The sequence below is a fragment of the Acipenser ruthenus genome, chromosome 22 (assembly GCF_902713425.1).
Source record: "Acipenser ruthenus chromosome 22, fAciRut3.2 maternal haplotype, whole genome shotgun sequence".
Taxonomy (NCBI): domain Eukaryota; kingdom Metazoa; phylum Chordata; class Actinopteri; order Acipenseriformes; family Acipenseridae; genus Acipenser; species Acipenser ruthenus.
Window position 1 is genome coordinate 27,516,108 of NC_081210.1, and position 12,673 is coordinate 27,528,780.

Below are 12,673 nucleotides of genomic sequence, written 5' to 3' on the forward strand. Positions count from 1 at the left end.
AATAATGAATAATATTAGTAATGCAGGTAGCATACAGCATTTTCAGAGCCAGACTGCCACACTTAAGGTAGGACTGTTGCTTTCGCTTGTTTAATATCACCAGTCTGCTAATGCATATTGATTGTGTTTATTTGATTTCGTTTAGGTAAGACATTATGACATTCTCTTTTAGGATAAGCAATTAGCATGATTTTTTTTTTGTATGTAATGTTTAATGTTACTCTGAAATAAAAACAACAAAAACATGTAATAAAGAAGAAGAAAAAAAATCAATAATTTCTATGTTTATTATCTTGTAAAACTATGATTCGCTATACTAAAACAATCACTCATTAATGCAAAGCCGGTGGTCCGCAAGATGCGCACACAAGTGTCAATTACTGGGCGGAACATGCAGCTAATCAATATGCAATGCGTGACGTCAAAACGAGTCTGGTCTCGAGCTGCTGAAATAGGACAAGCGGCAGAAGGTAGCAGCATTTCTCGCTGTGGTGAGCTGAGCTGAGCTGCAGTTTGGAGTGTTAACACGATTTTCACCATATTACCCAAGCCTAATTAACGGTGGTTGTCGCACATTATACTTATCTGCATACTGGGTGTCGGTGGAACTAAGAGGGTGTTTTGGCATCTTGATTTGAGCACTGTGGCTAACTAGTTGTATTTCTTTTTCAACACCAGTGGAATACTACAGGTAGGGAAACCTTGTCGGTTTTTTAAAGAATGAAGGATGGAAAGCTAACAAGAAAATAAATCCGTGAGGATTGTTTATTCTCTCGTGTATGAAAACAATATAAAATACTAATACTGATAATAATAAACATATACGCATGAGGCATTTCGTTATTTGTTATGTTATCTTCTAAGTGTAGGTCTGTATTAATCTGTAGAAAGTATACTAAAGATTAAGGGATCCTTAATGAATTTTGCTAGGACGGCGTTGGTTTACTATACAAAACATTAGGTTATTGCAAATACCGTACACGTATTGAACGATGTGTTATCAATGCTGACAGTAGGGTGAAACCTCTCCGGTATGTGCATCCTGAGCTGTACAAACACATTTATATTCATAGTCCCATGCCTGATTTCAGCAAAGCAGGTACTTATTTGATTTTTGATAAATGGCTGTTGATACAATCACGTACTTAAGTATTGCTCCTCTTAAACACGCTTGCTTAAACGTGATTGTATTACGAGCTTTCTGTGTGTGGTGTGAATCAGAGCAAGCATGTACAGCTGTGGCCAAAAGTTTCGCATCACCCTATAGAATTAACAATTAACATAAAGTCGAATGAAACCTGCTGAGTAATATTACGTTACCATATTGAGTTTATATACCGCTTTGGAAAAAAAAGACATTTCCAAATCTAACATGACATACTGTAATACGATTATGGCTTCTGTTCGACGTTTGCAATATCATATTGTAGTCTCATTAATTACATCATGTTAAATGCATTATCTAAATCATGTTCATTTCCAAGGGATGCAACACTTTTGACCATAGCTGTATATGCTTGGGGGGGGGGGGCATACACGATGTCGCTTTAGTAGATAGAGACAGTATACCACAGATACAGTTATTATATTATAGCGTTTTTAAGTGTGTTAGGTTTGTTTAACACGAGGACGGAATAACATCACTGAGCGGCTCATATTGTCACATTCTCCGATGGAATCCCCGATTTAGTAGTTTGACTTTTTAACACGGCACGGGGGACGGTTTTGAAACAGACGGCAGCTTTAATGCAGATTAACACGATTCAAGGCTTCCTTCATGTCAAATTAATCTCGATATTCCCTGACCAGCAGAAAACGTGTCCCTGGGAAATTGCACTATAGAAATACAAGCTTTTGAGAAGAGGTATTGAGTGATACGACAGCAAGGCACCCTTCACATTTCATCTGGAAGAGTTTATCCTTTCTCATTCTTCTTTAAATATACAGCAGTGCTATACTCAAATCATAATACATACATAAAATACTTGAAATATAGATATGACAACTGCAGCAAACATTTAATCTATTTTCCTTTTTGTGTTTTGTTATAAAATAAATACTTCTCATACTGTAAAGTCAATGACTATCACCTTCATTCAAAATGATTGAAATGAAATTATTTTTTAAAATGATTACAATATTGTAAGCGGCATGTTCAGTTTTATAGTAATCACCATTATTATTCGGTGACAAGACAATCGCTGGAAAAGCGAAAATAAAAAAGTGGTACTTCACGTGGTGCACCCGCCGTGTTGTCATCGGCACAAGCTCGTTAAGGAGCTGTCCACTGTCCGGGTTCTGAAATTATTGCATTAGTATGCCTTTTCTTCAGGAGAACTAGCCGTCCAAGAACCGTAGTAATGTACATGCTATTATTGACAAGGATATACTGTATGTATATCTCAGATTGTTTAGATATGGTGAAGAAAATATACGTGTTTGAAGGCTTTTTGGTTGGTGTATTCCTTGATCCATGCTCAACCAGAGAACCCGTGAGAAATCAGTAATGATAACGAAATAACAAGACCTACTGTAGCTACACAGCTAACAGTAATCTCCGAGATCAGCTACATCGACTGCAAAGATAACATATTAAACTTGTGTCCTTTTTGGGGGTTTAAATAATAAACAGATGGTACTGTATAATTACTTACTAGACTTAATTTGTGTTTTTTTTTATTATTGTAAGGTTAATTTTATTGCACATCCTGAAAGAATAAAGAAATTAAAACACTTAAGATATGATAAGGAGCCAGTAGTGAAAGTCTTGAACGGCCAATGTCGAAAAATTATCAAAAATTGTATTTCCCCCCACACTGTCATGATATATGGTCAAATTACCAGTCTGGGCATACTTTTCTGTCTCAACAGAATTCGTGATTTAATCTTTGTACACTCAACGCCACATTTATAACAAGCAAGCCAGTCGTGATAAATATCATCAGGCTTTGGATATGATGCCAGCTTTATTGGCTTTCACTTTGCTCTGTGAAATTGAGTGAAGCCTTATTCTGAGGTGCTGAATTGCATTTTCCTGAACTGCAGCAGTTAGAGGCGCTGCACCATATAGCTAAACTGAACTGTGAAGGCTTTATCTTAAACTTTCAGATGGGCACATTTCAGTAATATGCTCTAGTTAAGTTTACATGAGGGCTTAGAAGAAATAATAATAAAGACTGGTGCCTAATCCCTTTCTTTATCTATTATTGCAAATTGGTACTAAATGTCATACATTCTACTACACCAGAGACCTACCTTCCAGCCTTTTTATAGTGTAACATTCTGTTTAATAAGATATGATACAAGTAAAATGGCAATGGTTTGCCTTTTAAAATGTCTACCCTTTAAAGAAATGGTCTATTTTTTAATGCACTGATTTGCTGTCTAAGTACCCCAGACAACAATGTGCCATCATAAATATTAAAAGTGTGTAAAGACAATATTTAGCTTTCATATTTTCAGACATATGTTGATTTGAAATTTTTTTTTGTTCTCTTTAGTACACTATTCTGGCACCTTTATCATATCAATTCAAGTTACATCATGAGTACTGATAAATTATCTGAATATCCTATAAGTGCAGAACCTTACATCATGATGCCACTTCTAAATGGAGAGACCCATATTAAATAATGTAATTATTACAAGGTAATTGCTGTATTTTAATAGGCATTTTACACAACATCACATTATTCTGCTAACAGTTCCTACCTATTAAATTTGAACTGGTAACTAATCAGCTGGGAATAGGACAGATTAACTGGCAATTAAAATGAATCACTTGTCTCTGTTTATGTTTGAACTCTAGTTGTTTGAATTGACTGGTCCCAGATTGTTCACAGCACACAGTGTTATAACTGAATGGAGCAATCACAAAAACAAACACTGAAGCTTTTATTAAAGTTGCGATAATATGGAAACCTAGACACACGCAGGACCATGTGCTTCACAGACACATGTTGTCAACACCTGAGGTTCTAGAAATATATTTGTTCTGCAGTGGAATCTGCCTGCCTCATATTTACCCCAGATTACCCTAGTAATCTGTGCAGATTTCCTAAATACAGCTGGAATCAGCCAATTGCACAATTGCTTTGCATTTGGTTAGCTGTTGCAATGAAATAATGCGGGCTGTCATGTCAGATGTCCTTTTAAGGTCAGGCAAGTTGGCTCCAACCGCATTCTCATGTCAGCTTTAATTGTTTTTCTTCAAATGTTACATTCTGTTTGAAGTGATTGGGGGGGGGGGGGGGTCACTCCAGGATCCAAAGTGAACAGCATTTGCAGTAATGTTTAAGATGCACAGTATTTAGTAAACTAAGCGGTCAGTAGAATGTTGGGGTTACATTCTATTACTTACATACAGAACCTTGTTATTAATACACAGATCCCTGTATATATTGCACCCACCTAGACAGTCTGGCTCTGAGATGCAATATGTCAACTCCTCTTTTGACCTTTTTAAAGCAGCAAGGGGAAAATGTTATGAAGCATACTGACCAATAATTAATGTTTGACACAAATCAATACATGTATTTTTTTTGTGGGAGCAAGCAGTGGTTCTGACTGAAGTGTAAATTCAACAGAAAGTTTTTTAGCGTCAATTTAAGGTCTGAGAACTAATGGAGAGGCTGCTTTCCAAAGGTTGGTAAAGTAAAAGGATTTTTTGGCAATTAGTCTACTTTCTAGTAAAACCTCAAGTGAATGTTGTGTTTTTCAGTTGAATTCACACAAAATATCTCCATAAAATACCCTTATCTGTTGTTTTGTGTGTGTGTGTGTGTGTGTGTATGTGTATGTGTATATAGGCTGGAGGTGCGCTAAGTTGCATATGTATGGACCACATTACCCTGTCCAGCCCCCCTGCTATGCAGTGTGTCCCTGAATTAAATCAATGCTCATGACGCTACTACAGCTGTACTTTGAATGTCATCATTTCACATTTAATCATGGCTTTAGGGCTAATATGCTAATATGTCATTCACAATAGTGTTTTATTTCTAGTCTCAGGTTTTTTGTTTTGTTTTTGTGATGCCTCATCAATTTGGGACTAAGAACAGGACTGAAAGATTTTTATTTTACATTTTAGTGAGCAGCAATAAACAGCATGCATAATTTGATCCCAAAGGTAGAGCATTTACAGACAAAGCCCCTTTTTAATGTGACCTTTATTAAGGCAACAGAAAACCAAAGCATATGTTTGGAGGACTATCATATCTGCAATTAACTCCCTGAGTGCAGCCACAGTGACGATGGTATAAATGTTATACGTCCAAGTTATTTAGTGTTCGCATGACATGTCGAGACAGTTCTTTGCCAATCGGATGTTTTTTATACATTGAACTGTATGCTGGATATGATCCTATCTGACAGTTGTCATCTTGTTTATAACAGAGTGGAACTGATGAGCTCACAGAGACTTTGGGCAATTCTCTTACTGCTGGGGGTTTCCCTTGGGGTGGCAAAAGGATGGATGGACAAGGATACAGAAAAAAAGCCTGGCCAGACTTCAGGGAGATTTCAACATGAGGTAAGTCCTCTAAAGAGCACATTGAATGACTGATGTTTGATAATACAGTACTGTATGCATTTTTTTTTAGAACACCTCAAGATTTGTCATTTATATCCTTTTATATCCTTTATATGCCTACCTTCAGGAAAACTTGAGGGTGTGAGAATTTCAATATCCGGTCAGTAAGAAATAGTAGGCACTCATGTGTGCCAATGTTAGACCACTTTGTGCTTTAATTAGGCATCTTAAACAACTTCTATAACATGTCATGCATTTTAACATTTGTGGCTATGTGTTTCTTTTATCTTACTATTTTAAATTAATTGCATGTGTGGCCTATTAGTCATCAGTTAAATTAGGAAATCACTAATTTTGACATTTTTTCATTTACAGTGGTTTTGATTTCACATGCACAACAAATTCAAACAGAAGCAATGGGCTGTTCTAATACGTTCGCACACTAGTTCAAACATTTCTTTTGTTTAAGGTTTATACACAAAAAAACAAAAATTGGTGATGAAGGTTGAATAATAAATGTAATTCTCTGAACTCAAAATCATAAACTTAGTATCGGGAAGCCAGTTATTAATGTTACTTTGCATGCTTTTAATTTAAGCATATTGATTTAAGCTGTTTTATGAAATGCAGTTTTGTATTGTATTACGGTGATAGAATACTAGGATAGTGATAAAATAGTTAAAATGATTAAAGAAAACTGTTACATTTCTAAAATAAGTAGTATATGCACATCTAAAACACATTCTTCTAATCGCAATACTTGGAAGTCTTCTCAATAAACCATTTGTATTCTTTTCCATACCCTACTGTTTGGCTGTATGGTTTCTCCATTAAAATCACTTGGGCTTTACCAGCAGTACGTTCTGCTTTTAGAGTTGAGTACATTGATTTTCCTGGCTTTTCTGGGAGTTGGGTAAGAAGTATAACAGAATATTTGCTGCTAAGTGATCCATTGTTTCAGATTAATATACCTTGTTAGGAACATCTCTCAAAATGCAGCGAATGCACTGAAACATTTCACCCTGCAGAACAACACAAAAATCTCTTTGAATCATTGCCCATTTCTTAGTGCAATTAAGCGTATCAGCAGTGCATTACTGTGGGCTTGTCACTTGTGTGGAATTCCAAGTTGTTGATGATCTGGATATGTCGGTTTTTTTCAGACAGTTTTACAAGGGATCCGGGGGGAAAAACAAGGTTTGGCTTATTCAATTCCTGGAATATATCAAGGTGTTTTGTGCCTGTTAAGGAGCCAAGAGTTAAGTGCAGGATAGTTTGGTCGGTAATCTTTCCCACTTCTCGGTGGACTGACTTTTTAGGAAAGAAACTTCCTCTCACTGGCTGCTGTTGTGTATAAAACCTTTTGATGTGAACGTTAATTGCTTAATAGGATTTTAGTCGATATCTTTCAAAAGCACACTGGTTTGATTCCAAGGATATTAACAATGAACAGTTAAAAAATAGAAAAATAAAAACTATTAGATGTACTATATCAGAATAGGATTAGAAAATAGTGCACATAGTTGAAATAGTATACACAGTATTTAGTTACCTGTGTATATTATTTAGATATTCATTTACTTAATTATTTTATTTAGGTAATTTTGCTTTATATGATCATTTGCAACCATACCCCATTTAATTGCTGTAGTAAAATCGTGGCAAAGTGATGAAAACATTGTAAAGCATAATGAAAGCATTGTAAAGCATATAAAAAACATCCCAGATCTTTGATAAACTATGGTAAATGCATAGTATAACCATGGTGAAAAAGCATGATACCCTTTACAACTGCATAATCTGCATGCACATTTAACCTATTCTAAGGGATTGCTCCCTCGATGACAGTACTGAAAGGCCCTCTATACAGTAGCTGTCGCAGAGACTGCATTTGCACGCCACAATTTGGCTTTTGGGAGTCATCAGGTCTGCATCACTGCAATCCATCGCAATCTACTGACTTGACACTTTGTTTATTACCTGCTGTTCACGTAACCTCGAAATCACTCAAAAGAAGTAATGAAAGCTGTGTAAGTGTGCAGCTGTGCAATGAGTTGTAGTACTTTAGACATACCCTCTCCCAAATGTAATCTGAAATTGGTTGAATTAGCCACCTGAAAAAAAAAAAAAAAAAAGCAGTAAACATCTTGTGATTTTCCTGGTAATGCCTTCCTGCTTTGGGCTATAAAACAAATTAATGTTGCTTTTTGTTTTGTCTCTGTTTTTATAAACATGTGTTAAACTGTAAAAGAAGCATGGCATGACATAAATCTGTTCATACAGGGGAAGTCAAAGGTGTGTGTGTGTGTGTGTGTGTGTGTGTGTGTGTGTGTGTGTGTGTGTGTGTGTGTGTGTGTGTGTGTGTGTGTGTGTGTGTGTGTGTGTGTGTGTGTGTGTGTGTGTGTGTGTGTGTGCCAGGTGCTTCAGAGTTCAAATGTGAGGAATGTTTATCTGTAACTTCTGTGCTCATCCATTAATAATGCCCAGACTTCTTCAATTCCCAGTGACTTTTGAATCACAAAAGCCAGTGTCTGTTTTCATCTATGAACAATTGTGTTTGTCCACTGACTTCTGAAAATGAGATTTATTTGTCAGTTTGGAGATATGTATAAAAGCGCAGGTGTTATTTGCAACACATATTGCCCTCATTGTGTATAGGCATGCTTTTCCATTTGCATCTCAACTGATTGATCCAAGATGAATCATGCAGCTGGACCATGACCCAAAACACCCTTTCAGAGAGAAGATGGTGCAGCGCTTTATTGAATGTATGAGCCTCTCCCTCTCTCAAATTGAAATGCACACTTTGTGTCATTAGCCTGCGCTGTTTCTCAAACTCAGATGAATGCTAACCACTCTGTATTGGAGGTATAGCAATACAGCAATGGATGTTAAGAGGTCTGCTAGAAGTCCATATGTTTGGCTGCTATAGTTGTGATGGGCTTCCTTAGTGCTGCATGAGCATTGCAATGGGTACAGTACAGCACTGCAAGCATAAGCACTATGAAACCTCATAGAACTACAGCAACTAAACATATAGCGTTTGTGTGTGTGTTGATTGCAAATAAATAAATAAGTATTGTCACGCAGTGCTGAGCAGCTGATGCAATAGCTGCAGAATGCTTGGCATGCATTATCAGTCAGCTCTCTTTGGAGAAATGCATTGATCGAATGTTCTGGTCTGTCACTGGAGCCAATGGGGGGCAGCTTGAAGTCGTTGGTTTGCTGGGTGTACGATTTTGTATGTTTGGAACTAGTCTTAGGCGAGACAATTGCATTTCAAGAGCCGTCTTAGGTGTTATTTCTTTAATTTATATGTTGTCAGTTGATACAATACAGTGCTGTAATTGGTTCAGCCAAGACCTAATATAAGACTTTATTCACACTATCCCATGCTGTCAGGCAGTGAACAAAAGCGTTCAGTGGAATAATGCTATATATATATATATATATATATATATATATATATATATATATATATATATATATATATATATATATATATTAGCTCAAAGAGCCAGCTGCCCAACGTTTTGATATGTTGTACATATCTTTCTCAAGGGAGCCTGTGTTTGAATCAAAACATTGGAGGTATTTATAGGTTTTTATATATATATATATATATATATACAGTATGTGTGTGTGTGTGTGTGTGTGTGTGTGTTTAGTTGCTTTATTTCTATGAGGTTTCATAGTGCTTATGCTTGCACTGCTGTACTGTACCCAATGCAATGCTCATGCAGCACTAAGGAAACCCATCACAACTATAGCAGCCAATCCATTGCTGTATTGCTATACCTCCAATACAGAGCGATTAGCAGTCATCTGAGTTTGTGAAACAGCGCAGGCTAATGACACAAAGTGTGCATTTCAATTTGAGAGAGGGAGAGGCTCATACATTCAACAGAGCGCTGCACCTTCTTCTCTCTGAAAGGGTGTTTTGGATCATGGTCCAGCTGCATGATTCATCTTGGATCAATCAGTTGAGATGCAAATGGAAAAGCATGCCTATACACAATGAGGGCAATATGTGTTACAAATAACACCTGCGCTTTTATACATATCTCCAAACTGACACAAAAAAATAAATCTCATTTTCAGAGGTCAGTGGACAAACACAATTGTTCATAGATGAAAACAGACACTGGCTTTTGTGATTCAAGAGTCACTGGGAATTGAACAGGTCTGGGCATTATTAATGGATGAGCACATAAGTTTAGAGAGACATATTCATCACATTTTAACTCTGAAGCACTGGGCACGCGCACACACAAACACACACACACAGTAGCTGTTCTAAGCCATATTGAGGGCTAGAAGGTGGAATAAATGGAAACTGTAAGGTAACATAACATTTGTGGCCACTGCTATATACACTGTTGCATGCATATAACAAAATCTTGGTTCATCTTCCAAGCCACCTGCACTATGCCAGTCCATTCCAGCATGGAGTCTGTGATTATGAAACAATCTGCCCTCCAGATTGAAAAAGGCATGGCGCTTAAACTGTTCAATAAAATGTTTTTCTTTTTCTTTTCTTTTTTAATAACCTAAATAAACTAAAATAAAAGCTTCTTAGTAAAAACAAAAATCTGTAACAGATTTGACAGAACGTGTCAGAGTTGGGTTTGTTAATGCTTCAGGTTTTTAGACTTTGAATAGAAGACACTTGGGAGCTCGTTCACACTTGTTTCACAGTTTACAGCATTCTTCTTTTTCTTAAGTGGCAATGGAATATGTATTTTTATATCTGGTAGATGAGATAGAGGAAATAATGTGAAGAAGCAGATGTTGTATTATTAATAAGAATAATCACTGAATATCATTTACACATAGTGTGTTTCCTTTCACTTACTAATGATACAACATGTAATAATATTCCCTTATGGTCCTTCTGTGCAATTGAGATGGTTGACAGCCAGGTAGTACTCTCAATCTATTCAGAGAACGAAGAGAAAAGCAGTTCTGAGCTGTCTGTGTGGAGGATGTGTTGCACTCCTTCTTGCTAATGTGAATGCAAATCAGACTGAGCTGAGGTTTCAAATAACACAAAACTTGTACATGTACTGTATATGCATTAAATTACATTTACTTACAGAGTCTTTTGTTAAGAGGCTTGGTGGAACTTGAAGCAACCAAGTGAAGGTATATTTAACTGATTTGCCAGTTGATCCATATTAATTATTACAGTGCTCTCTCCTTATAAGGTGTACCTTTAAACCACAGAGTCAGTAATAAGATGGTATGGTCATGTCTCCCATTTACCCCATAATGCCATTACACTGGTACTTGCACTGTCTTCTACCTATGGCTCCAGACTACAGTGCTAAAAATGGGAAACACTATTATTATTATGTTAAATAATACAAAATTAAGGTATAGGTTTTCAAATTAATGCCTTTAGTCAAGTAGACAGTTTTTATGAATGTGCATTGATATCAATGAGTGTTTAAGATATGGATCTGGATTATTATAAATAATGCTGCTTGTGTTTATTAATATGGAAGAGGCACACCTTTGCATCATTAGATTACAGCAGTATGGTTTCCTTATGAGAGCTGCATTTACTGTCACATGGTTATTATCGGAATGTAGACCACAGACCAGACAGCATCGCAACTGTTGCAAGCACTGATATCATTTTATATGAAAGCACAACATGGTTAGAGACTGAAAGAGTAATCAGAACACAATGTGTATATTTGCCAGTATATCCTAGGCTTGAGGCTTTGTAATTGTTGAGTTTGTTTGTCCCTTTTTTAGTTGTACATGAAGAGAAAGCAGTTTTATCCTAGTATCTCTTCACAAATCTATAACCGACTGGAGTTTGATGGCTGGTACTATTTCTACTGACAATACAAAGCAAACCAAAAAAATATATTATTAAATTCCTGATTCAATTATAGCTGCAGTGAACTCGTCAGAGACGGGCAACCTAAGTGTGTATGTTTACAGTAATTTCATGCATCAAACTGTGAATCATATACCTCTCCAGGTAGATTCATAAAGGCACTGACAAACTCATCATTTTGGCACTCAATTATCCAAATTCTGTACGTGATGACAGGCAGTTTAGAGTGGAGAAGAATCGAACATTTCTCCCCTGCTCTATTCACAAAACATTTAATTAAACATTACATATGATCCCAGCTAACCTTTTTGGGCATATGGTCATGGTGTAATGAGGTTTGCCCGGTTGTGATGGGCAGGGTCCTGTTTATCGTGTGTTATTTTCTGTGTTGTTGTGATTGAACTATAAACGTGGTTAGGAATAAGAGATGGGGAGACTCCTATGTTATTCTAGTGACAAGACCATGATTTAGTGAAATGAGGCCCTTCGGAACAGCAGAAAGTAATACACGCAGGCAGTTTGTCAGCAGCATTTATCTGCGGCAGAAATCAGCCTAGTGGACAGAGGTAGTGCACTGAATAAATACAATCTACGGTGTAAAGCACAATCAGTTGTCCTTAAACAGATGTTTGACACAACTCTTGTGTTGTATAAGAGTCACCTTAACTTTAGAATCTAAATGCTGCCATCCTAAAACTGGCACACCTGTCCAATCGCAGACGCTCTCCTCTGTGTTTTAACTGTATTTTAATAATACTAATAAATCACCCTTGGGAAAACACTTAGCTAATATAGAGTAAGGGTGTCAGTGTTTTAGTCCACCAAAGATTTTAGATGGTGGAATAATGCTATATATATATATATATATATATATATATATATTATAAACTTTTTGCTAGTACAGGGAATGTATATACTGTAGCTGAGAACTTTTACCAAGAAGTTCCTGTGAGGAGGCGTTTGCCTTAACAGCTTTGTACCAAAACTAAAGTGCTTCCAATAAATTAGCTGTGGCCTTTAGACAAAATTTAAGTTCTGAAGATGTCACTACTTAAGGTTTTCTCTGAAATGTAGAAATCACATAACTGTGAAAACTATACAGAAGATATTAACAAATGTGTGTGTGTGTTTTTTTTTTTTTTTTTTTTTTTGGTAGATTCTTGGTCTCTCAGACTGATACCAATAAAACAGGCATTCTCTTACATTTACAGCACAGCGAAGTTGTTGGAACAAATGTACCGTAGTTTCTGAGCCTAGTGAAACCTACTTTTTTTAATCTCTGAATTTAATTA

General features: G+C 36.4%; 1 protein-coding gene across 4 annotated transcripts in view; it reads left to right on the top strand.

Annotated features, from left to right (window-relative positions):
* The first annotated feature begins 421 nt into the window (after positions 1 to 421).
* Positions 422 to 12,673, top strand: part of LOC117431213 (follistatin-related protein 5-like) — a 99,433-nt gene continuing 87,181 nt past the window's right edge. For 2 of the 4 annotated variants that reach the window (XM_058996354.1, XM_058996357.1), the window contains exons 1-2: positions 498 to 691; positions 5,395 to 5,530. In XM_058996354.1, the coding sequence (XP_058852337.1) occupies positions 5,405 to 5,530 (126 nt within the window). In that variant the 5' untranslated portion in view covers positions 498 to 691; positions 5,395 to 5,404. The other 2 variants (XM_058996355.1, XM_058996356.1) reach the window with 2 other exon arrangements.